At 38.5% G+C, this 23548-nt stretch overlaps 3 protein-coding genes across 3 annotated transcripts in view; 2 read left to right on the top strand and 1 right to left on the bottom strand.

The window, feature by feature from the left end:
• LOC134657288 (GPI transamidase component PIG-S) overlaps nucleotides 1–12396 on the top strand; it is a 79010-nt gene extending 66614 nt beyond the window's left edge. The window contains exons 7-11 of the mRNA XM_063512871.1: nucleotides 2924–3098; nucleotides 5063–5238; nucleotides 6567–6708; nucleotides 11266–11470; nucleotides 12208–12396. Coding sequence (XP_063368941.1) covers nucleotides 2924–3098; nucleotides 5063–5238; nucleotides 6567–6708; nucleotides 11266–11470; nucleotides 12208–12322 — 813 coding nt within the window. The 3' untranslated portion in view covers nucleotides 12323–12396. The remainder of the gene's footprint in view (nucleotides 1–2923; nucleotides 3099–5062; nucleotides 5239–6566; nucleotides 6709–11265; nucleotides 11471–12207) is intronic.
• Nucleotides 12397–14760: 2364 nt separating this feature from the next.
• Nucleotides 14761–16792, bottom strand: LOC134656723 (uncharacterized). The gene is made up of 2 exons (XM_063512233.1): nucleotides 16324–16792; nucleotides 14761–15510 (listed from the first exon to the last, which is right to left on the bottom strand). Exons 1-2 carry the CDS (start codon nucleotides 16727–16729, stop codon nucleotides 14870–14872), a joined length of 1047 nt encoding a protein of 348 aa, XP_063368303.1. The 5' UTR covers nucleotides 16730–16792; the 3' UTR covers nucleotides 14761–14869.
• Nucleotides 16793–17292: 500 nt separating this feature from the next.
• The window catches only part of LOC134657101 (ataxin-2-like protein), a 67862-nt gene continuing 61606 nt past the window's right edge, over nucleotides 17293–23548 (top strand). Inside the window, exon 1 of the mRNA XM_063512654.1 lies at nucleotides 17293–17850. Coding sequence (XP_063368724.1) covers nucleotides 17813–17850 — 38 coding nt within the window. The 5' untranslated portion in view covers nucleotides 17293–17812. The remainder of the gene's footprint in view (nucleotides 17851–23548) is intronic.

Here is a 23548-nt window from a genome sequence, read left to right as displayed (position 1 = left end):
ATGGTGCTACTTTCCCGAACTAGTGCGTCAAAAGTTTAAAGTACATGTACTGTACTGTACATGTAGTATATGTACTGTAAAACGTTGTATGATACACGTGCGAATAGGAAATTCGCAACTCGTGTCGATTTATCGCCACCCGTTTCGAATTTCCTCTTTTCCGCACTTGTATCGTAAATAAATATTTTAATGTTGTCGGACTTTTCTCAACTGTCAAATGACGCCACTCACTATACTTCGTTTTTTTTAGCATTAGAAATAAGGTAAACAATCTTGATGTGTCTTTTAATTGAAAAACACATTTTAAAAATAAGTTACGGCAAATATGTAACAATTATGAATCTAATACGATCTTTTATATTCTTCTGCTTTCATAAGTAATAGTTACTGATTTTTAAAAAGCGTTTTTCAATTATAAGACATGTCAAGATCGCTTACCTTCTTTCAAGTTCTTTCTAATGCTAAAAAAAACGAACTATAGGCCACGCCACTATCCCGTCGCACGCACACAGGGCTAATAGAAAATTCATTAGACACTTACAAAGTTTTATAAGTATGTATTTTTCTCTTACGGTTCTCTTCTACTTGGTACCAAGTAATTCCAAAGTCATCTGCGATTTGTATTCCAGATACCAAAACTATAGTTCGAATGCTCAACCTAGGTCATAAATCTAGTATTAAACTGGATTGGGCATGAGTGGTGGGGATAACTGACATAACGGGATAGACTTATTTATCTTTCAGTATGAGTAGCAGCGAAAGCGCTATTATTGTTTGTCCTTGTCACAGTCTCACGTTTTTTTTATTCCCCACCGTAAATTAGAATGGTGATTGGTCGAATTTATTTGTTGCCCACCATAACAAATAAATTCGACCAATCATAGAGTCGCAATGTCGAATTTATATGTTTTGTCCCTCACGGAGGCACGCGTAGACCACTTCTATAGGATGCTACCTTCTATGACCTAGGTACTACACAATTTTCCCAATTGAATTGGGGTTTTAGTACCAAACCCGACAAATTGGGTAGTAGATTGTTAAATCGAACTTGCATTTCAGTATCCAGTACGTGCCTGTACATAAAAACAAAGAATAGTTTTGTTGCCATTCGGTTTTTATTAGGGTTCCGTAGCCAAATGGCAAAAAACGGAACCCTTATAGATTCGTCATGTCTGTCTGTCTGTCCGTCTGTCCGTGTATGTCACAGTCAGTTTTCTCCGAAACTATAAGAACTATACTGTTGAAACTTGGTAAGTAGATGTATTCTGTGAACCGCATTAAGATTTTCACACAAAAATAGAAAAAAAAACAATTAATTTTTGGGGTTCCCTATACTTAGAACTGAAACTCAAAATTTTTTTTTTATCAAACCTATACGTGTGGGGTATCTATGGATAGGTCTTCAAAAATGATATTGAGGTTTCTAATATTATTTTTTTCTAAACTGAATAGTTTGCGCGAGAGACACTTCCAAAGTGGTAAAATGTGCCCCCCCCCCCCCCCCCTTGTAACTTCTAAAATAACAGAATGATAAAACTAAAAAAAAAATATGATGTACATTACCGTGTAAACTTCCACCGAAAATTGGTTTGAACGAGATCTAGTAAGTAGTTTTTTTCTCTTCGGCCGTGTACGTAACCAACCTTTCGTAACTGGTAACGAAGGAAGAAAAAATTATCTTTGTACGATACTGGTTTCGAATAAAGATTATTTTTTCCTCGTACGTAATCAGTCACCATCTTTCGAAGGTGGTTCGTAACCAGTTACATAGTAAGAATTAATTTTCTTAATACGATCCTTCGCCTAGACTAAGCGAGCGATATAAACATGCATCAATACGTGCACATTATTGTTTACGTGTTAGTGTATACATAAATTTGTAACATTGGGCGTATACTCGGCACTGTCACTTTATTTGGACATATATTATAGTAACCAAATATGGCTACAAACTTAAATGGATACATAATTTTGTAACTTCCAGGCGTATACATATCTTTGTACTCGACTGTACAACCAGTACGTGTAAATTTTGAAACAGAACATGTACAAGACATTGTCAATATTATGAAATTATTTTGTTACATGATAAAAACTGTTTTTCATTATTATAAACTTGTTTATTAGTGTTAAATTTAGAAATAGAATAAATAAAAGAAATAATACATATTATTTTCTAGTTTAATTTTTAGGATACCTAAGTGAACCATTAAATATAAGTAAGGGCTCTCTAGTCCAACAACAAAACCAATGAAGTAAAATAAAATCTATTATAAACATTCTACTTTGCCATTTACAGGCATGTGTCGAAGAATAAAATATGAATATTTATACGTTGCGTAGCACATATTTACCCGGAACATTTTGGGCATATACTGGAAGGATAGGGTCACGAACGAGAGGGTGCTTGAGATTTCTCAGCTGCCCATCAGCCTCTTTGCGCTGCTAAAGCAAAAACGCTTATGCTGGACCATGTGCATCGAATGCAACCACAATGGAACCTTCTCGAGTTTGAAGAGGTTTCATATCAGTATGTTACCTACGCTCAATGATGATTAAAACATTTTGACTCAGTTACGTATGAGGAATAGATAGTCTTTTTTCGTAATTTCAAATAGAAAATTTCTTCTCTCGTAACTATGGTTACGTACGAAGAAAAAATAATCTTTATTCGAAACCAGTATCGTACAAAGATCATTTTTTCTTCCTTCGTTACCAGTTACGAAAGGTCGGTTACGTACACGGCCGAAGGGGTTTTTTTTTAATACGTCATAAATCGCCTAAATACGGAACCCTTCATGGGCGAGTCCGACTCGCACTTGGCCGCTTTTTAAGTGTATGCAAAAGCGTCCATTATAAATCTCAATGTTTATAAAAAAAGCTTTATAACCAGTTGTGATATTAATCCGTTTTAATTTCCCAGGTAAAAGACAAAAGCGAATTCGGCCGCCATTACGCCGTTCGCAAGGACCGTCTCCACCTCCTGCTCACCAGGCTCGAGGAGCGCGCCGCCACGCACGTCTCCGAGCTGCCCACCATCAACCTAGTGTTGTACGCTGTGCCCTGCGAGAGGGCGCCACTTGTCATATATGACGGTGGTAAGTGTTGCATCTCTATATACGTGCGAGCCGCCACGCACGTCTCCGAGCTGCCCACCATCAACCTGGTGTTGTACGCTGTGCCCTGCGAGAGGGCGCCACTCGTCATATATGACGGTGGTAAGTGTTGCATCTCTATATACGTGCGAGCCGCCACGCACGTCTCCGAGCTGCCCACCATCAACCTGGTGTTGTACGCTGTGCCCTGCGAGAGGGCGCCACTTGTCATATATGACGGTGGTAAGTGTTTCATCTCTATATACGTGCGAGCCGCCACGCACGTCTCCGAGCTGCCCACCATCAACCTGGTGTTGTACGCTGTGCCCTGCGAGAGGGCGCCACTTGTCATATATGACGGTGGTAAGTGTTTCATCTCTATATACGTGCGAGCCGCTACGCACGTCTCCGAGCTGCCCACCATCAACCTAGTGTTGTACGCTGTGCCCTGCGAGAGGGCGCCACTTGTCATATATGACGGTGGTAAGTGTTTCATCTCTATATACGTGCGAGCCGCTACGCACGTCTCCGAGCTGCCCACCATCAACCTAGTGTTGTACGCTGTGCCCTGCGAGAGGGCGCCACTTGTCATATATGACGGTGGTAAGTGTTTCATCTCTATATACGTGCGAGCCGCTACGCACGTCTCCGAGCTGCCCACCATCAACCTAGTGTTGTACGCTGTGCCCTGCGAGAGGGCGCCACTTGTCATATATGACGGTGGTAAGTGTTTCATCTCTATATACGTGCGAGCCGCCACGCACGTCTCCGAGCTGCCCACCATCAACCTGGTGTTGTACGCTGTGCCCTGCGAGAGGGCGCCACTTGTCATATATGACTGTGGTAAGTGTTTCATTTTTAGATATTAATATGTCAGCTCCCAGCGGCTCATATTTAATAATGGTTCTAAGTACATAACGTATAGCTCACTGAAAGGCTTTGCTCCTTGAGAATCAAATCAAACTCGGGTAAGTCCATTTGACCCTCTCAACAAATATGTATATACCAGGTATATACCCTATTACCTTTTCTTAACACCAAAATCGCATAATCTTACAGATATATTATTTACCCGAGTTTGAAGTTAAACGACTCAATTTCTGTTACACGTAGAAATATATGTGCACAATATCTCTCCCGCTCTTGAAACTTGAGGATACTGGAGCCAAATTTGTGATTGTGACTAATAAATATATAGATAGAATAGAATACTCTTTATTGGCACACCTCAGCAAAAGATACAGCTTAAAGAAAAACAATTACTAATGTGACTTGTATCGCCCAAAACTGGCTCTCACGTAGTATTGGAGCTAAATGTTGGTACAAATGTCACACTTGTATGTCAAATAACCTTTTCTCAAAAATGGACGGCAAAGTCGACGTTGCCGGTTAAAAAATAGGTCGCGAAGTGCGTAGTTTATGGTCATTCAAAAAATTAATAAAAAGTTAAAAATATTGCAGTCTCGATTTCGAGACTGCAATGTTGCATACAAATTCCATTATTTAACGAGTTCCAAACTTTTTAAAACTTTAAATGGCCATATCAAATGAAGGCATAGGTCCATTAAACAGCCAAACAGATGATCAGCACTTATTATTATAATGTTGGTACCGCGACTATTTAGGTGTCCCAAATACGTTGGCGTATTTTCAGCAGAAAAATACAGTTCTTTTTTTTTAAAGGCGGCAAGCAAATCTGTTTAATGGTTTTACTTTTTTCTGTGAAAATTAGCGTTTTAACGTTGATTCTGTAAAATATTTCTATTTCTTGCACCATTTTTGAGAAAAGCACTATATATCACTCGGCTGGAAGACTACTTGCTGGCTTCGGATTCAATTAAACGGACTCCCAAGGTCGTCCGTTTAAAACGAATCCTCAGCCTGCAATTAGCTACTTCCGAACCTCGACAATAATGTACTATAAGTTTCGAAAACAAACACTGAACTCAGTTGTTAACCAATTTCAGACACCCGCGTCCCCACCCCCGTCCAGGCCTTCATGTCGCCCAAGTGGGGGGGAGTGGTGCTCGCCAACCCCCGGCCCGAGGAATGTAGGGGGGAGGGGGAAGTGGAACCCAACGTGCAGCGCGTCATGGGCGCCTTTGTAGCTCAGCTGAGACCGCTGCTCGGGATACCGGATATGGTAAGTTCATATTTCCCTCAGATACAAGATGGACGACTCGCGGTCACCACACATATAGATGGTCAAGCAGATCTTGTCAGTGGAAAAAGGTGGCGAATTTGAAAAATGTAGGCGCGAAGGGATATCGTCCCATAGACAATTTGAATTTCGCGCCTTTTTTTACTGACAAGATTTTCTTGACCAGCTATAGAAGTTTTATCTGCAACTCATTTAGTACGGAAGCGCGACCGCTTCTTCAGTTTTAAGATACTAAATTGAGACCATAAATTGACCAATCAAACTGTCGTAGGACTCGTAGGTATATAAAAACATAGCTTAGGCTTAGAACGCACTGCGATTAATTTCTTGCCGTTTCTGAACCGCAAAAAGTGTAACGTACGGCATGCTTCATAAGCGCATGCATTTGCAAGACTGAAACCGCAAGAAATTAATCGCAGTGCGTTCTAAGGCTTACACATATTCCGCTTCTTCGAGCGTTTATATAGCGAAAATGGTGTAGGATTAATCCCCTCAATTCAATTGATTAGCTGGCCAGGGGCCTGTTTCTCAAAAGCTTGTAACTTGTAATACAAGTGGAAGTCCCTTTCTAACAAGAGCTGTCAAAAAGTGACATCCGCTTGTATTACAAGTTACAAGCTTTGAGAAACGGGACCATATCGCGTCTGAGGGAAGCGTGGAGTACGAACCATACAATAATCATCATCATAACTTAAAGGCTTTGCTCTTGTCAGTGGAGTAATCGCCCATCATTTCTTTCTTGTGCCAGTCTTTTAATTTCCTCATACGACGCATTATTATTTATTTGACGCATTATTATTAGAGATGCCCCGAATAGTGGTTTTGGCCGAATACCGAATATTCGGCCACTCTCTCGGCCGAATACCGAATATTCGGCGACCTAATATTCGGCATGAGATGCGAATATTGTGAGTCACAATTATTATGAAAACTGTTCGCCAACAAAGCACAACGTTTGCTAAGATATATTTTTTGTAAAACAGAACTAATGAATGTAGTTAGAGTCAATCAAAACCCATGATAAAAATAAAATATTTCAAAATCAACAAATGCTTAAAAAAGGGTCTTCCTATTTAACAACTTTCCAATAATACTTTTTAAATATTAAATATACCAATTTTTTGGTATTTATTATGTGTAATTTTTCTTTTTAGTTAGCGGCAACAGATATTCGGTATTCGGCCGAATAGTAGGCAACATTCGGCCGAATACCGAATATTCGGCAAAGTGGCCGAATACCGAATAGTTGCCCAATATTCGTGGCATCTCTAATTATTATAGATACAATAATACAGAATGCGTATTTTCAGGTATACATCCCGGATGCTCAACTGGACCCCCTTCGGTCAGTGACCCCGCGCCGTTGGGAGGTTGACGCGTTGCTGCGCTTGCGAGTCTTGGAGCAGATCACTTCCGCGGAGAATACCTTGCAGTCGTTAGCGCAGTTGTTAGGTGAGAATTAGACATGTGTCGTTCACGAGTGAACGGTTTAAATTAGAGATGCCACGAATATCTGTTGCTCCTACCTAAAAAGAAAAATTACACAAAAAAAAAATACAAAAAAATTGGTATATTTAATATTTAAAATGGAAAGTTGTTAAATAGGAAGACCCTTTTTAGGGTTCCGTAGCCAAATGGCACAAAACGGAACCCTTATAGATTCGTCATGTCTGTCTGTCTGTCTGTCTGTGTGTCTGTCTGTCTGTCTGTCCGTCTGTCTGTCCGTCCGTATGTCACAGCCACTTTTCTCCGAAACTATAAGAACTATACTGTTGAAACTTGGTAAGTAGATGTATTCTGTGAACCGCATTAAGATTTTCACACAAAAATAGAAAAAAAACGATAAATTTTTGGGGTTCCCCATACTTCGAACTGAAACTCAAAAATTTTTTTTTCATCAAACCCATACGTGTGGGGTATCTATGGATAGGTCTTCAAAAATGATATTGAGGTTTCTAATATCATTTTTTTCTAAACTGAATAGTTTACGCGACAGACACTTCCAAAGTGGTAAAATGTGTGTCACCCCCCCTGTAACTTCTAAAATAAGAGAATGATAAAACTAAAAAAAATATATGATGTACATTACCATGTAAACTTCCACCGAAAGTTGGTTTGAACGAGATCTAAAGTCCGTCAACCAAATCTTGTCAGTAGTAAAAGGCGGCAAATTTGAAAAATCGCGGGTTAGCAACACTGTTCAAATAATTCCAAAACGCGTGTCATCTGTGTTTTATCTGTGGAATGTGGATCGTGAATGACAGCCGTCACCTTATTTGTTTTCATTTGGTTTTCATTCTGAATCGTTTCTGTTTCAAGAGATATTTCTGCTGTCACCATTAAATACCAATACATTAAATAAGAATAAGCAAAGCTAAGGGGCCTACAATGTACAATCATGCTCGTTGATGGTAAACATTACTGAAACAAACAAACAAGTACTGGAAGAACTCTTTCGAACTTTTAAGATTGTGTTCAGTTTTTTTGTTTTAGGGTTAAAAGGCATAAATAAAATTAAAACGTATGCCTAAATCTATCCAACAAGACCATAAATTGTGTCCTGGAAACCGTCCATAGGCCCACATGTCTAATATTTTCAGCAATCGGTTGTGACTATTTACAAAGGTAAACCTTTTAAACAGTATTAAGAGCCTTGATTATATCGCCGTTCTTTCGCAATATCTACCTAATCCATACATGTTTGTTGCAGGATTAAATCTTGCCCAATATAAGGCGTTCGTAGTAGGTAGTATCTCTTCAGACAATACTTACCTATGGCGGTTTATGTACGTGTACAACGCAACCAAGTCGAAAAGTGACCCTTATCTTATTTACCTTTAAATTAAATAAACACCCAAATATCAGTTGTTTTATTTTTAATATGTATATTGTACAATATATACCAATCAAAAAAAATACACAGGTATGTCATATTCATCCAGAACAGTACACTAATTTACATTATCAAGTGGCATATTATATTGTAAATAACAAATATATGCACTATCTAATTATCTGCATTTTGATATGATTTTATTTTAGTAAACTTAGAAGACATAGATAGGGAACAAATAGAATATAAGCACTACGATAGAGAGTTGTTTTTGATATCTTCAAATTTGTTCATCATTTTGATTAACATTGTTTTAACATCGCTTTTAAATTGTCCGTCCATGTTTTAATTTTTTTCAATAAACCGCGAGTGACAATTTGAATTGACGTACGCAGGGCGCGCTCAGCGGAAAAAAAAAATCTTTTGGTTCGATGTACATTGCTGCTTTTCTTAGCGCAATACTGCTCTTTGAGTGTTGCCCTACTTCAGTTTGCTTTACATTGCTACTGACAAGATTTGGTTGACGGACTATAGTAAGTAGTTTTTTTTATACGTCTTAAATCGCCTAAATACGGAACCCTTCATGGGCGAGTCCGACTCGCACTTGGCCGCTTTTTTTTAACCATTTGTTGATTATGAAATATTTTATTTTTATCATGGGTCTGATTTGATTGACTCTAACTACATTCATTAGTTCGCTTTTACAAAAAATGTATCTTAGCAAACGTTGTGATTTGTTGGCGAACAGTTTTCATAATAATTGTGACATGTTCGCATTTCATGCCGAATATTCGGTATTCGGCCGAGAGAGTGACCGAATATTCGGTATTCGGCCAAAACCACTATTCGGGGCATCTCTAGTTTAAATGAACTATAAGTATCATTTGATTGAACTCACTCACTCTTCAACTCAATGCAGATTTAACTCGCTCATTCCGCTCAGTATAGTTTGTAGCTTTCTAATAGACCCCGAAGGCTAATCCTATTGTCTATTGTTAAGAAAAACCGCTCGTGCCACGTTCCACAACCACCTGCATAAAAAATCGGTACTTCGGTTACTGAGTGCCGGCGAGTCGAACGCTACAGAACCAGTCTAAAATGTGTCATCGAGATGCGTAACAAAGGCGCGTTATCGGAGAGCGCACCTACACTGGTTTTTTGAGCGTTGGACTAGCCCGCGCTCAGGTGCCAAATAGAATAATTAGGATCCTTTTTTGCAGGTAAATAGCACGTGCGGTTTTACTGAACAATAGACAATAGGATTAGCCTTCGGGGTCTATTAGAAAGCTACAAACTATAACTCATCTATCCGTGTTCCTTGCTCGCTCTTTCCCACTCATGTTTCGAATGAGCCGGCCGAGCGTCACGAGCGAGTGAGACTATGCGAATAGGTTTCGGAGCGGTTCGGAAGAATTCGGAGGGTGTCGGAAAAACGGTATAATTACATGGCAGGGATCGGATACCGGTATTTTTGTATGGGAACGGAAACGGTATTTTTTCGTTCCTTGCTAATTACCTCATTTCTAATTGGGCAATCTAATAATACGAAGTCGTAACCTAAAAACACAACTGAGTTCTACATTTCGAGTATAAAATAATTCGAAAAATATGGTTATTTCTAAGTTTTTGCAAAAAACCGGTTCCGATCCCTGTTACATGGACACCCTCCTCTCACTGCGTTCGAGTGCCAAACTACCTCGGCAGTAATGTGTGCCTTTAATCCTTTGGTTAACAATCTACTATTGTAGAAAAACTTCACACTCCTCGAAACAAGTAGATATTTATTTATTATATTTATTTATTGATTTATATTTTGGAGATCCAACAGCTATCTATACAGAATATCCCAAATTAATAAGAGACGGAAAGCCAATTACAGGATCACACATGTAGCTACAGATTATTACATTCATGTTTACTTAAATGAAAAGTGCCGACGCTCGGACACAGCAACACACAACATAAATAGTTATTTATACAACAAGAGATCAAAGTTTGATATTTCTTCGAGTGCTTATTTTGAGTCCCATGCAAGCGAAAGATTCTATACTAGATTCACGAGCGTAGCGAGTGAATCTAATTTAGAATCTTGAGCGTAGTAAGGGACTCAAAAGCGCACGAGATGTAAATAACTTTGATCTCGTGTAGTTCACAAAACTTTTCACCTCAACAGTGAGAACATATTAGAGAACCCGAAAAATGTATTCCTTCTTCATCACTTAGGTACCTCTATTCACTCATGGTTTCTTAAGATATACCAACAATTAAATTTTCACTTCAGCAGCTCGAACAAGGGTACTTTGCTAATTAAAAACAGTGAGCAAAATCGCATTTTGCTCATTTTGTCTCAGTGAGCAAAATATTTTGCTCACTGTTTTTAAGTAGCAAAGTACCCTTGTTTGAGCTGCTGAGGTGAAATTTTTTTTACAGTACCTATTAAGTACAATCCAAAAATGTTCAATCAAAACATTTTAGTGTCAAATAATGTTTAACCAAAGTTTGTTGGTTTATTTGTTTGTGTGGGTTTGTTTGTGTATATTTCCATGAATACCTGATGAAGAAGAGTAATAGTTATTTATTTATTTATTTATTTCAGCGGTGGTGGCCGAGTGGATATGACGCCCGACTTTCAATCCGGAGGTCGCGGGTTCAAATCCTGGCTCGTACCAATGAGTTTTTCGGAACTTATGTACGAAATATGTATGTGATATTTACCACTAGCTTTTCGGCGAAGGAAAACATCGTGAGGAAACCTGCATACATCTGCGAAGAAATTCAAAGGCGTATGTGAAGTCCCCAATCCGCATTGGGTTAGCGTGGGGACTATAGCCCGAGCCCTCTCGCGCATGAGAGGAGGCCTGTGCCCAGCAGTGGGACGTATAAAGGCTGAATAATCGATTTAACTAACAAGTTTAGTTAAAATAATATAGTAGTTAAAATGAAACAATAATGTAGTTCAATAACTTTAAGTTTGCTTGATTGCTTTGGATAATACGTTTTGTATTTTTTGTATTCTATTAAGTACTTCCCTTTGAGCATATCTGCTTTAATTTACTAGTGGAAACTGTTTTGGCTTGTGTTTTATTAATATTAATTCATATTGTGTAAGATTGAAAGCTGTTTGTTTCCCAATAAAAAAAAAAGAAAAAAAAATATTTTTTATTTATTTATTTCAGGTGAAATCTCCAACATCGTGATTAACGACGAAGTGGGCGCGTCCATCAACGCGGCCGTCGACGGCATCGGCCTCGCGCGCGAGCAGCTGGCCTCGGGGCGGCTGGTGGAGGCCTACAGCAGCTCCCGGGGGGCCCACAGAGCCGCCGAGACCGCCTTCATGGAGCCCAGTCTACTGGCGCTGCTGTACTTCCCTGATGATCAGAAGTGAGTCTATCACAATCACTACACCTTATATAACAGTCCCCCAGTCTGTCTGTATGTATGTATGTTCGCGATAAACTCGAAAACTGCTGAACGGATTTTTATGCGGTTTGCATCTATCAATACAGTGATTCTTAAGGAAGGTTTAGTTGTATAATTTGTTAAGGTTTTGTGTAACCCGTGCGAAGCCGGGCGGGTCGCTAGTCGTAGATAAAAAGTTTCTAGGTACTATATCGTTTTTTTTCTGATGTCCAAAAATGGGTATTTCTAAAACTTTACATAAATTCTCTAATTTCCTGTTGTTTCTGTAAAGCCTTTATCGATAGACAGAGACAACAGCAATTTTCAGTTTGTTCCTTAATCCGACTCGCACTTGACCGGTTTATTTATAAAAGCTAAATATAATCAGACGCAACGACTTTGTCAGTAGAAAAAGGCAGCAAATTAAAAAAAAACCGGCCAAGTGCAAGTCGACCGGTCAAGCGGCAACAGAAATTACATCATCTGTGAAAATTTCAACTGTCTAGCTATCACGGTTCGTGAGATACAGCCTGGTGACAGACGGACGGACGGACAGCGGAGTCTTAGTAATAGGGTCCCATTTTTACCCTTTTGGTACGGAACCCTAAAAATGTAGCCGCAAAGAGTTGAAGTCTTATAGGAAATTTGAATTTCGCGGCTTTTTCTACCAACAAGTTGGGTGTGTTTCAGTATAATGACGTCACTTTATTAATTTTCAGATACGCCATCTACATTCCTCTGTTCCTGCCCATAATGTTCCCGGTGGTGCTGTCTCTCAAGACCCTGCTGCTGTGGCTGAGAGGCAAGCCTCTTCATAAAGAGAAGGCCGATTAATGTTACCAAAGTATTATATGTAATAATATGTAAATTATTTAATGCATTTAGTGAATAAATGGGAGTTTGTAATAGCTTTGAGTATTCACTTTTCAACTAAGGTAAATAAGTGTCAAGTGTCTTGACAATAAATAAATATTAGGGGACATCTTACACAGATCAACCTAGCCCCAAACTAAGCAAAGCTTGTACTATCGGTGCTAGGTGACGATATACATTACATACTTATACATATAGATAAATACATACTTATACATAGGAAACACCCAGGACTCGGGAACAAATATTTGTGTTCATCACACAAATAAATGCCCTTACCGGGATTCGAACCCTGGACCACCGGATTTACAGGCACCACCATATAGGATGTAGATCTACATCATAATGCATTTAAGGGTTAAAATCGCGTCAACCGTAAGACACGTTTCCACATTCATATTATTTCTATCTATTTATGATAAACATATACTAACCTTTGCATAGTTCCATAAACTAAAACAGGGAAATCGAAACCACGTGTTGATTCACATTATAATATATTAATATGTAATACTGGGGTACCCGTCACCATCAAAATGTATTCTAACTTCGTGCAGTTACAAGTGTCCTGTGAATGCTTAATATACGAACAACTTATTTAAACAGCATACATTTAGAACAACGACTTAATTTTAGCAGTTTTTACTTAGAAGAACTTGAATTTGTTTTGAGGCTTCAAAGTATGTACAGTCAGCAGCAGAAGTTGCTAAGCGGGAGAGGTGTTCAAAATTACCTTGACACGCTCTTATTCTCTTAACCATAAAGTCGCGTCAAGGTCATTTTGAACGCCTCGCCCGCTTAGCAACTTTGCTGCTGACTGTACCTATAGTCGACGTCAAATATGCAGGGTGTTTGGTACATCGTTTGCCAAATTAAAATGGCAGATACGTTGTAAATTGGCTATCTTCTCATGCTTAGAAAAATTACGCACGTTTTTTTTCCAGCTGTAGAGCGTAGGCTAGTTTTTCGTAAATTTCAAATTGTTACGTGCGCAGTAGTGAGAAAAACCGTAAGCAATTTTTTTCTAGGCATATGTAAAAAGATAGCAAATGACTCGACATATCTGCCGTTTTAATTTGGCAAAAAATTTATCAAAAATCCTGTAAGTATTTACATTTTTCAATTCCTTCATAAAGTGGTTATGCACCTTCGCAACTTACTGTAGCTGACTTTAGGTGTCACTATAGCCTTCCGATGAACAGCTGCCAGACAAGCATGTACTTTAAAATGTTTTCAATCATTAACAAAAAGCGCAACCGCCAAAATTAGTGCTCCAGGGGCCCGTTTCTCAAAAGCTTGTAACTTGTAATACAAGTGAAAGTCCCTTTCTAACAAAAGCTATCAAAAAGTGACATCCGCTTGTATAACAAGTTACAAGCTTTTGAGAAACGGGCCCCAGATGTATGCTGCTAAGTTTATTTTAATACTTTCGATATATTATAATAATAGTGTTATGCTATAGTAGTAGGTAATTAACTATTCCATCATCGCCGGGTTATGCGATGAGGCTCAGGTTGGGAGAATGTTATTGCTGTATATTATATTAATTATATCTGATTATATCAATAGTACCACGTTTATTTCTCTTCCAAGCCAAGAGGCATAGGTCTCCCGTTGACGCCTTTCAATATTACGATATTCAATATTATGAAATAAATAAATATCATATCATATCATATCATATACAGAGATTTTTTTATGGGTCCATGAGGGCAACCAGCAAGGGCCGGTTTCCCAAAGCTTGTAACTTGTAATACAAGTGGAAGTCCCTCTCTAACAAAAGCTGTCAAAAAGTCACACCTGGGGCCCGTTTCTCAAAAGCTTGTAACTTGTAATACAATTGGAAGTCCGTTTCTAAGAAAAGCTGTCAAAAAGTGACATCCGCTTGTATTACAAGTTACAAGCTTTTGAGAAACGGGCCCTAGATGGTCTCTCCATTCAGGGATTTTTTTTTCCAAAATCACCCTACTAGACTTGGAGTCAAGTAAACGTGGTATTAAAGCTCGTTATTTAACAATAAATCTTATATCTATATGAATAAGTTACAAAATGGAGTGTGATGCGATGGTAGTGATGTTACATGTGTCGATATTCGATATGTATCAACAATTCAGTCTATATACGCTGCAATGACTTAATTTTATGTATATTATTCAAAAACGGTTATTATATTTAATACGTATTTTATGTAATCGTAAACTTTTAATGTAGATTTACCTATTGGAGTTTTACACATTTATTAGAATTACTTTAAAACCTTTTTTTATCCCAAATACTTCCCGATTCAACTGTCATTTTAATTTTAGTACAATAACAGACAGATTGATTCGTAAGATAGACCAGTTGAATGTCTGGAATATAAGAACAGAGTTAAAGTTTAGTGTAAAGTAGACTATGTATTTTTACCCATACCAATACTGACACAATCAAAAGCATACTTTCAGTCCAGCAATTCAAAAAAACGAATTCAAACAAACCGCTACTACAACACCGAAAGATTAAATTCGTTTACGACTCGACCCAGTCGGTCTCAGTGATCATCGCGACATTCTCCCCTTTGCCCGGCAAATATTCGAACTCCCACAGCGAATTCCCAAGGACCAGTGTCTCCCCCTCACTTAATTCGAAGTTCAGCGTGAAACAGTCATCCTCGCAAGGCGCCCTAGGCTTCAACTGCAGCCAAGACTTTCCCTTAAGTTGCGACATTATGATCAACCCAACATCAAGTTCCAAGTACTTGTACCTATGCGTGTCGTAGCTCTTAGAGAGGAGAAGCCAGTTAAAATGGGAAGGAGGGATGTGAGGAGAAAGGAAATAAGGCCTAGGAGCGAGGATGCGAAAAGATTTAACAGCCCTGATATCGCAGTTTTGGAAATGGACGAACCAGCTAGGGATGTTAGTGTTCGTGATTCTGGAGACTATCTCCTCTAAATCCATGGGTTGTCGGCCGATTCTGATGTTGGTCAAGACCCGGCAAGGAACGGAGTCTCGGAGACGTTCGTCTCCGCTGATGAGGTTGGTCAAGTTGAGTTCGGTTCGAGAGACGGACCAGTCGTAGTGGGCGTCTGTGACGATGACTGGGGCGCCGCGGAGCAGGTGGTGGTTGAACACCTCGTTGTAGTTGGTGTCGGATACGCGGACGATGGATCCTGGAAATTTTTAATGGTAAGTAATACTTGGTGGCTTAATTGTTGGTGGTAGATTCTGGAAGTCACAACGAAAGAAAGTCGGGAAATCGGGTTACAATTAATTATCATAAATATCGCGGTTTCTTTGTGTAAAAATATAAGCCAGTTAAAATGCGTCAGTTATCATATATTCCAGACACTATCCTACAAATGTATGGTACAGAAGTGGGATGAACTTTGCACCACAGAGATATAGCTGGTCAACCAAATCTTGTCAGTAAAAAAAGGCGCGAAATTCAAATTTTTTATGGGAAGCTATCCCTTCGCGCCTACATTTTTCAAATTTGCCGCCTTTTTCTACTGTCAAGATCTGGTTGACCGAGTTTATAAGTGTAAGACGGGACGCTGAAATGCTAGAAAAAAAATCGCTACTTTTTTCCCCGCCTCTTTGGAGTTTATTTAAAAATTGCCGCCATTAGTAACGATTATTGACGATTAATAAATAACATTTACTTTAATACTCTTATCATTTTTTTTCCAAGGCCGCGAACTTTTCAGTCGTCCCTCGTAGGATTAGTGGGTGGGTTTATACATGGATGGCATATGCATATCTCAGGCATTATACATATGGATCGTCATAAAAAAAATATTCTTTAAGTTTTTGTAATAATATAATTACAGCCACTACTGTTAACGTTGAACACTCAAGCGGAAACAATAGGCCCTTCCCCCGAAGAGGTAACACGGGAAGAGCTTACTAGGTCAGGTACTAGGCTAAATTAGGTCAAGTGCCTAAATTGTATCCACCCTATTTTAAGGCCTCAAGTTACTCACTGACAGCTTCGCAGGCGATGCAGTCCGCGGTAGACGCCAGGTTGTCCAGATTATGCGGCTGCGAGCGGTCCACCACACACTTGTTGTAGTACAATGGCGTCCAGTCCCAGAACGGCAGAATCTTGATCATCACGATCCGCGCCACGGCCGACGCGTGCCATTGAAAAGTTTCCGTCTGGCTTACGGTATACCCTATAGCCAATACCATCACCAGAAACATAAAAACCCTCGTCCATCTTCTGATAGACGCCTTCCGCACTGCGTTCGTCAGCGGCCGGCAAATTAAATCCATTTCCTCGTCAGTCATACCCGCTTCTTTGCAATACTCGTAAAAAGAACGCACTTCTGAGTTAATTAACTCGAATTTCTCGCGCTGGGACATTTTTGTCCCGTTTTTTAGACTCATTTTGAGCGTGACCTATAAATCCACCCACGACGATCAATATAAACTTGCGACGCGTTTATCGATGGATGGAAATTCGCGCGCGCGCGAACGTACCTAGCCTTTTTTTGCTATGTTGCAAACTTGATTTGTTGAAGTCAATGACATTGCAGGAATGGCAAATATTTCTCTAAAATATGGGAGTACGACTATGTGAGCTACTTTCCAAGACTGAACTTCGAGACAATACGACTGGAAAGGTAAGTACATTTCATAAAATTGATTAATGACGTAACATCACTGAAAAATACTGAAAAATTTAATTTGTCTGTTATATTTCCGTTCGGATACACGTATTCCGAATGAATGTATAAAACCACTTTATATGCTAGATGTTTATTTATTTAGTAAAACTTTATTAACTACATTATTTTAATGTTTTATTTTGCTACCTAAGACTGATTAATTATTATAAACACATTTTATGAAGGATTTCAAAATCAATTTGATGTCCAGTTGTTTATGGAGTTTTCCCCTTTCACATGGCAACACCAAAAGTCAAATACCTTTCGTCCGCCATATTGGATGTGCTATAAGTGGAAGTTACTCAAACGTTGACCTTATAATTTATTTCTTACTAGCGTGTGATAAATATTTATCTTTAAAAATATCTTAAATTTAAGATATATTTTAAGTGATTGATGCGTGGCAAAACGTAATCATAAGAGTGTGAATTTGGTTTTTTGCAATTCGTTTGATATACGTCACAGCGCCATGTTGTATTCCTGCGCTGATTGCAGGCACGAGAAATCTGCCAACCCGTTTATTTTTCGGGATTAGTTCCCGATAATAAATCGAACCGCGATTTTGTACTCAAATATATTTTAATTTATATTTGTTGGCAAATGTAAACCAACACTAGTGAATTCGATGAATCCTTGTTGTCTCCTTTCGAGCGCTAACTCTTAGTTTCAACTGCAGTTTTGTGCATCCGCGAAAGTTGAAAGGACTGTGTTGTAAAAGAAGTGATATCAATTAGCCAAAATTCCGGTCCCTACGCGCAGACGAGAAGGTGCCTACCCGCCGGGGCAGTCGGGCGAAGGAGATATGAACAACAAACGCAAAAATCGCCAAGGGCCGCCGAGGTAACTATAGTTTTACGTTCAGTTCTAACGAGTTGACATGTCTTTGTTGTTCGCTCGTGTCGCCGTTTTCACATTGCGAATTTGGTGTTTTGATCATGTCAGATTGACAGTTTTTGGGTTACGGAATACGTAGAGCTGGTGGTAAACACGGTGGCGAAGTGTTTTGTATCGTGGGGAGTCGGCGTGTCGTGAGGCGTGCCAGTCGGGCGGCCGCGCGCCGTGCCGCCCGAGTCGTGTCGGACGCCGCTAGTCTAGATGTTTGCCCTACTTTACCGTGTACTCTTGATTAATATAGATGCGTGCGATCAGCTGATCCCCGAGCCTGGGATAATAATTTCGCTAATTAATCACGTTTTATATGCAGAAAACGCGTAAGCGAATCTCGTGTTAAATTAAATACATTGTGCGTTCAAAGACCCATGTTAACTTAGTGGAAGTGTTGTGTCTGGATATTCTTGGAGTACTTCTTGAGGTGTACCTAGTAGGTATTATACCCCTTTCACTATTGTTTGGGCCCGCAAGAGCTAAATAATGATATTTGGCAAACTGCCAAAGATGTTAATTAGATCACTTTCTTATCTCTAGTTTGGGCTGGTCGTGGTCAGATTTAAACTTAGGAGTGTTTTAAAGGTTTATTTTTATTTTGTCCGAGGATGTGATTGACATGTCTGTTGGTCGAGATCTGTCTTAGGTAATTATTTTAGCTTTGGTTATTCTTTGTTTCTTTATTTGTATTCATACAGTACAATGGATCAGAAAAGCATTACACTTGTTATGATTATAGATTATAATGTATCTACAGTCTTTTAAGTTTCTATGCACTCCGAGCCAGGAATTAATTTGCTAACAATTTTTTTACAATTTTTTTTTGCTAAATTTGATTGTTAGGATTTGAAAAAAAAATTGGGGTAATTGTTTTTTATCCCCTTATATTATTAAGTCTTAAAAAGCTGCAAGTACTTCAAACAGTAAAAACTTTCTAATTAGTTTACCTACAAGAAATGAAAAACTAGCTTAAATCTAAAATCTTTAAATACGGAATACTTTTGTATGTTCAAGTGAAGTCTTTATGTTCTATGTGTCTTGAACAGAAAATGTACAACTATTATAGTAATTTCTGTATATATTTTTATCAGCATACCACCCAGTGGAGTTTTTTTATTAAATATTTAAGTACAATCGGGACACTTACTGTCAGGAAAATATCTAACTACAAACTTTGCTTTTTTAATATTAACCCGTGGAGCGCCCTATTAAGACACGTGTGATGGTAACTCCATACTATTCTTGGTTCTGGGCGCTCCATGGGTTAAACTAAAAAACTAATTTCACTGAAACATCTGGGTTTTTGTCATTTATATTACAACAGCCCTAGACTAAAACTTCCATCGGTCCACTGAAGCAGAGAGGACTGAGAGGAGAGGTGCAGGAATCAACCAATATGACGACCGGTCTGGCCTAGTGGGTTAGTGCCTGTGAAGCCGATGGTCCTGGGTCCGAAACCCGGTAAGGGCATTTATTTGTGTGTTGAGCACAGACATTTGTTCCTGAGTCATGGGTGTTTTCTATGAATATAAGTATGTATTTATCTATATAAGTATGTATATTTTCGTCTTATTTATTTAATAGTATTATTTACCTTCTCTGCTCCCATGGATTACAACCAATGCTATCGGTTGGTTCCCGCACATCTCATCTCCAGCTCAGTGAAAAGGCAGCATTATGCCTCTACTGTAAGTTTTTAGCAAGTCATTTTAATATTAACTTTTGCACAACACTTAACTAGATTCTCTTACATCATGTGTTGTATGCAAATTATTTAAATTAAAATTGACAAGTGCCAAACTTTGATTCACCAGTGGGTGTACTAGTACCGTTGTCACCAAACTATGCAGAAATTATTAAAGCTAGATTTTGACTTATGAATGACTCTAATACCTTTAAACGAGCAATTCTTGTATATTTATATGTCAGGACAAGTCCCATATTATGTTAGTGTCTTATATGTGTCCCATATTATGTTTGTGTGTGTCTTATTATTAACCCATGGAGCGCCCTAACAAGACACGTGTGCTAGTAACTAGTATAGGAGTTCCATACTGCGGTAATTCTGGGGCGCTCCACGGGTTAATAGTGAGACTGGCTTTTGGTTGCCACTTGCGGTGAATGACCTCAATAATTGCTTATTTACCGTCTTAAATTTTATAAATATGTTATCTACAGAGAAAAACGTGTTTTTTCTAGCAGTTTAAAAGTTATCGCAGGCTTAAAGGCGTATTGATATTAGTATTTTATGATTATTGATAAAAACTACCCCATCCCCTACTAATTAATAAAATAACTTAATGGTTGTAGGTTTTATTCAGCATTTGCAATGAAAAAGGCCATGCAAAGTTAACTTGGTCCAGCTCTAGCAGGTAATTTTTCGAAAGAAATGTTTATGTAATTTCTGCAAATCATTATTTTATAATAGTCGCTATTTAGGGTCACGACCCTGTTATCACGCCTCTAAATTCTCCGTAATCATTCATTTATCAGTTTAGGATGATAAGGCTTTCATATAATTAGTTAAACATTATTATAGTAGCTAGTTGACAATCCTGTTAGTACAAAATGTTAATTTAAGGTCATTAACCCATGCTAATTGGCTAAGTCCCGTTTATTTTTAAATAATCACTACACCTTATAAAACAAAGTCCCCCGCCGCGTCTGTCTGTGTGTTTATGTGTTTGTATGTTGGCGATAAACTCAAAAACTACTAGACGGATTCTCTTGCGGTTTTCACCTATCTGTAGAGTGATTCTTGAGGAAGGTTTGTGTATAATTTGTTAACCCGTAAGTGAAAGTAAGAAAACTTTGAAAAATACATTGTTGAATAAGTAAATACTTTTGATTGATAATAAGCGCTTCCAAAGCCCAAAAAACGTGTGTAACGACGGACATAGTATAGTTTCCATCACATAATTTTACAGTTTAACACCAGCAAACGGGCAGAATCCAGTATTTTATAATAATAACCATACATATTAGAAGAACAAATTAAATTATGTTCAGAAAATATTTTAATTTGTTGTTATTTCAAGTAGAACACTCTACTACACTACAGGCACCTGCCGCGATAGCAGAGGAAGCTGGTTCGATTCCAGCCTGGGGCACTGGAGGTATGGGTCACTTTTTCTTGGTAAATGACATTTATTTCAGTTTATAATAATAACATTAATAACCATGTCCCTATTCCCAAAGCAGACCTGTTTGCCATTATCAGTGACGATAAAATCGGACTGATAACGGCCCATCTATCATTTGGGACGTGAACTGTTTACTTTGGTTGCACAAGAGTTCACTTTGCTACGTTTTTTGTTAGTAACTTATAAACCGCGTTTTTTACATGCACTTGATGTAAAATTTATGACTGCTTATGAGTGTAGGTGTACAGTCGCCATCAGATATATCGGAGCGGCCGAGATGCTCAAAATATCTGAACACGCACTCCTTGACAATAGAGGCGTGTTCAGATATTTGTGGGCGCTTGGCCGCTCCGATATATCTGATGGCGACTGTTCTTAGTTTAGTGCAATGTGTTTACCAATACTTGGGACAGTGTCCGGATATTTTTTATATAATCAAATAAATGACTTGGATATTTTCACACAAAGACTTTATGTATAACTTTCAAATGTTGACTATTATTACTATGTAGAACTAGATCTAGAACCGGCACAGTAAACCAATATTTTGCGCCATGACTTGTTGTTATTTTGACAACAAACCTTGGAAGCTGAGCGTGAATCTCGCGACCGAAACGCGTAAGCGCCATGCATTTTCACGGCGCTTACGACGTTTTGGTCGCGTGATAATTTCAATGTTTGGTAATGGCTTCACTATAGTAGTGGTTCCTAACCTGGGGGTAATTACCCTCGTGGGGGTAAAACTGGTATTTTACTAAGCTAACCTAATTTAACAATACAACAAACGTACACGTTTTATATTTTATTACCATTGGGAGGAGGGGTAAAATCAGGTTCTCTAGTTAGTCATGGGGGTGACCGGACTGAAAAGGTTAGGAACCACTGCTATAGTAAAAATAAATCAATGCTTTCAAAGAAAAGTATGTATAATGTTGTGAATTAATGTCGTTGAACTAACATCCATTGTTATTGGTAGCGGTTCGAGTCAGACATTGATATTGCCAATAATAGGAGATGATTATTTTTGGACATGGAGGCAATGTCCTGAAATACAATGATTGATGTCTTTTTCTTTATTGTGTGGAATCTGAAAGCCTATGATATTACAAAACTATACTGCTATGTATGTACTTTATTTATTTAACCTTAATTGCACATTGCACAAAAGAAAAACCTTACATTTCAAAGGGCGGACTTAATGCCATAAGTCAACTTTAAAGCTAAGCAGAGAGATTGTGGGTACGTTGTATAGTTTGTACATTAAAGTGGTGGCAAACAAGCAAGTGTAAAATCTCGTCAGTTAAATATGTACAGTCTTAAGATGTCAGACCCAAGCCTCAAATTTACATAATGTTCTATGTGGCTCCCATCACAATATCACAACATTCACAACCGGTCCTCATTGTGTAATAATCTCTTGACTGAAAATTTACAGACTCACGTTGGTAAAAACTAGAGATGCCCCTCTCTCGGCCGAATACCGAATATTCGGCATGACATGCGAACATTTTGATTCACAATTATTATGAAAACTGATCGCTAACAAAGCTCAACGTTTAACGTTGAACGTTAGATGACGTTAGCTAAGATATATTTTTATTGAACATCATTAATGAATAGAGCCAAACAAAACAGACTCATGATAAAAATAAAATGTTTTTTAATCAACAAATGCTCAATAAAGGGTCTTCGTATTTAACAACTTTCCAAGAACACATTCTAAATATACCTACATGGGTTTTGGTTATTTTTATTGTGCAATTTTTCTTTTTAAGTGTGTGCAACAGATATTCGGTATTCGGCCGAATAGTAGGCAACATTCGGCCGAATACCGAATAGTTGCCGAATATTCGTGGCATCTCTAGTAAAAACTACAAGACACCCAACAAATCTCATAAGTTACAAAAAAAAAGTAGGTAACGTAGTACGTTAGCTACAGTACATAGTACTTAGTACTTTTGTAGGAAATATGCGATACCACCACATTAGTAGTAAATGTATGCACGTGCATGCATCGCCGCTATAACACGGTGATTTGCTGACCTTAGTTGACTCACTGTCTGTTGATGCCAATCTTACGTCTTTGTCCTACTAAATCGGACAAGTGCGAGTCGGACTCGCCCGCCGAGGGTTCCGTACTTTTAGTATGTGTTGTAGCTGCAACAAAAATACATCGTCTGTTATAATTTCAACTGTTTAGCTATAGTAGCTATCGCGATTCATGAGATACAGCCTGGAGACAGACAGACGGACAGTTGAGTTTTAGTAATACGGTCGCGTTTTTACCCTCTTGGTACGGAACCCTAAAAACCGGCCAAGTGCGAACCCGTCTACATACTCTAGCAGACTACCATCTTTTGTTTAGGGGGTAATTGCACAAAAGATCCCTATGGGTCGAAGTGTCTCCGCAAGGGCCCCCGAAAACAATAAGATAAGTTAAGATAAGACCATCTTTTGTTGCTTTTATTGACATTATTTAGGCACCTACAACGTTGACTTCAGTAATCAAA

This window comes from Cydia amplana, chromosome 19, assembly GCF_948474715.1.
Source record: "Cydia amplana chromosome 19, ilCydAmpl1.1, whole genome shotgun sequence".
In the NCBI taxonomy this organism is placed as follows: Eukaryota; Metazoa; Arthropoda; class Insecta; order Lepidoptera; family Tortricidae; genus Cydia; species Cydia amplana.
Note: the sequence above shows the minus strand (reverse complement) of the source record. Positions and strands in the feature narration are given on the sequence as shown.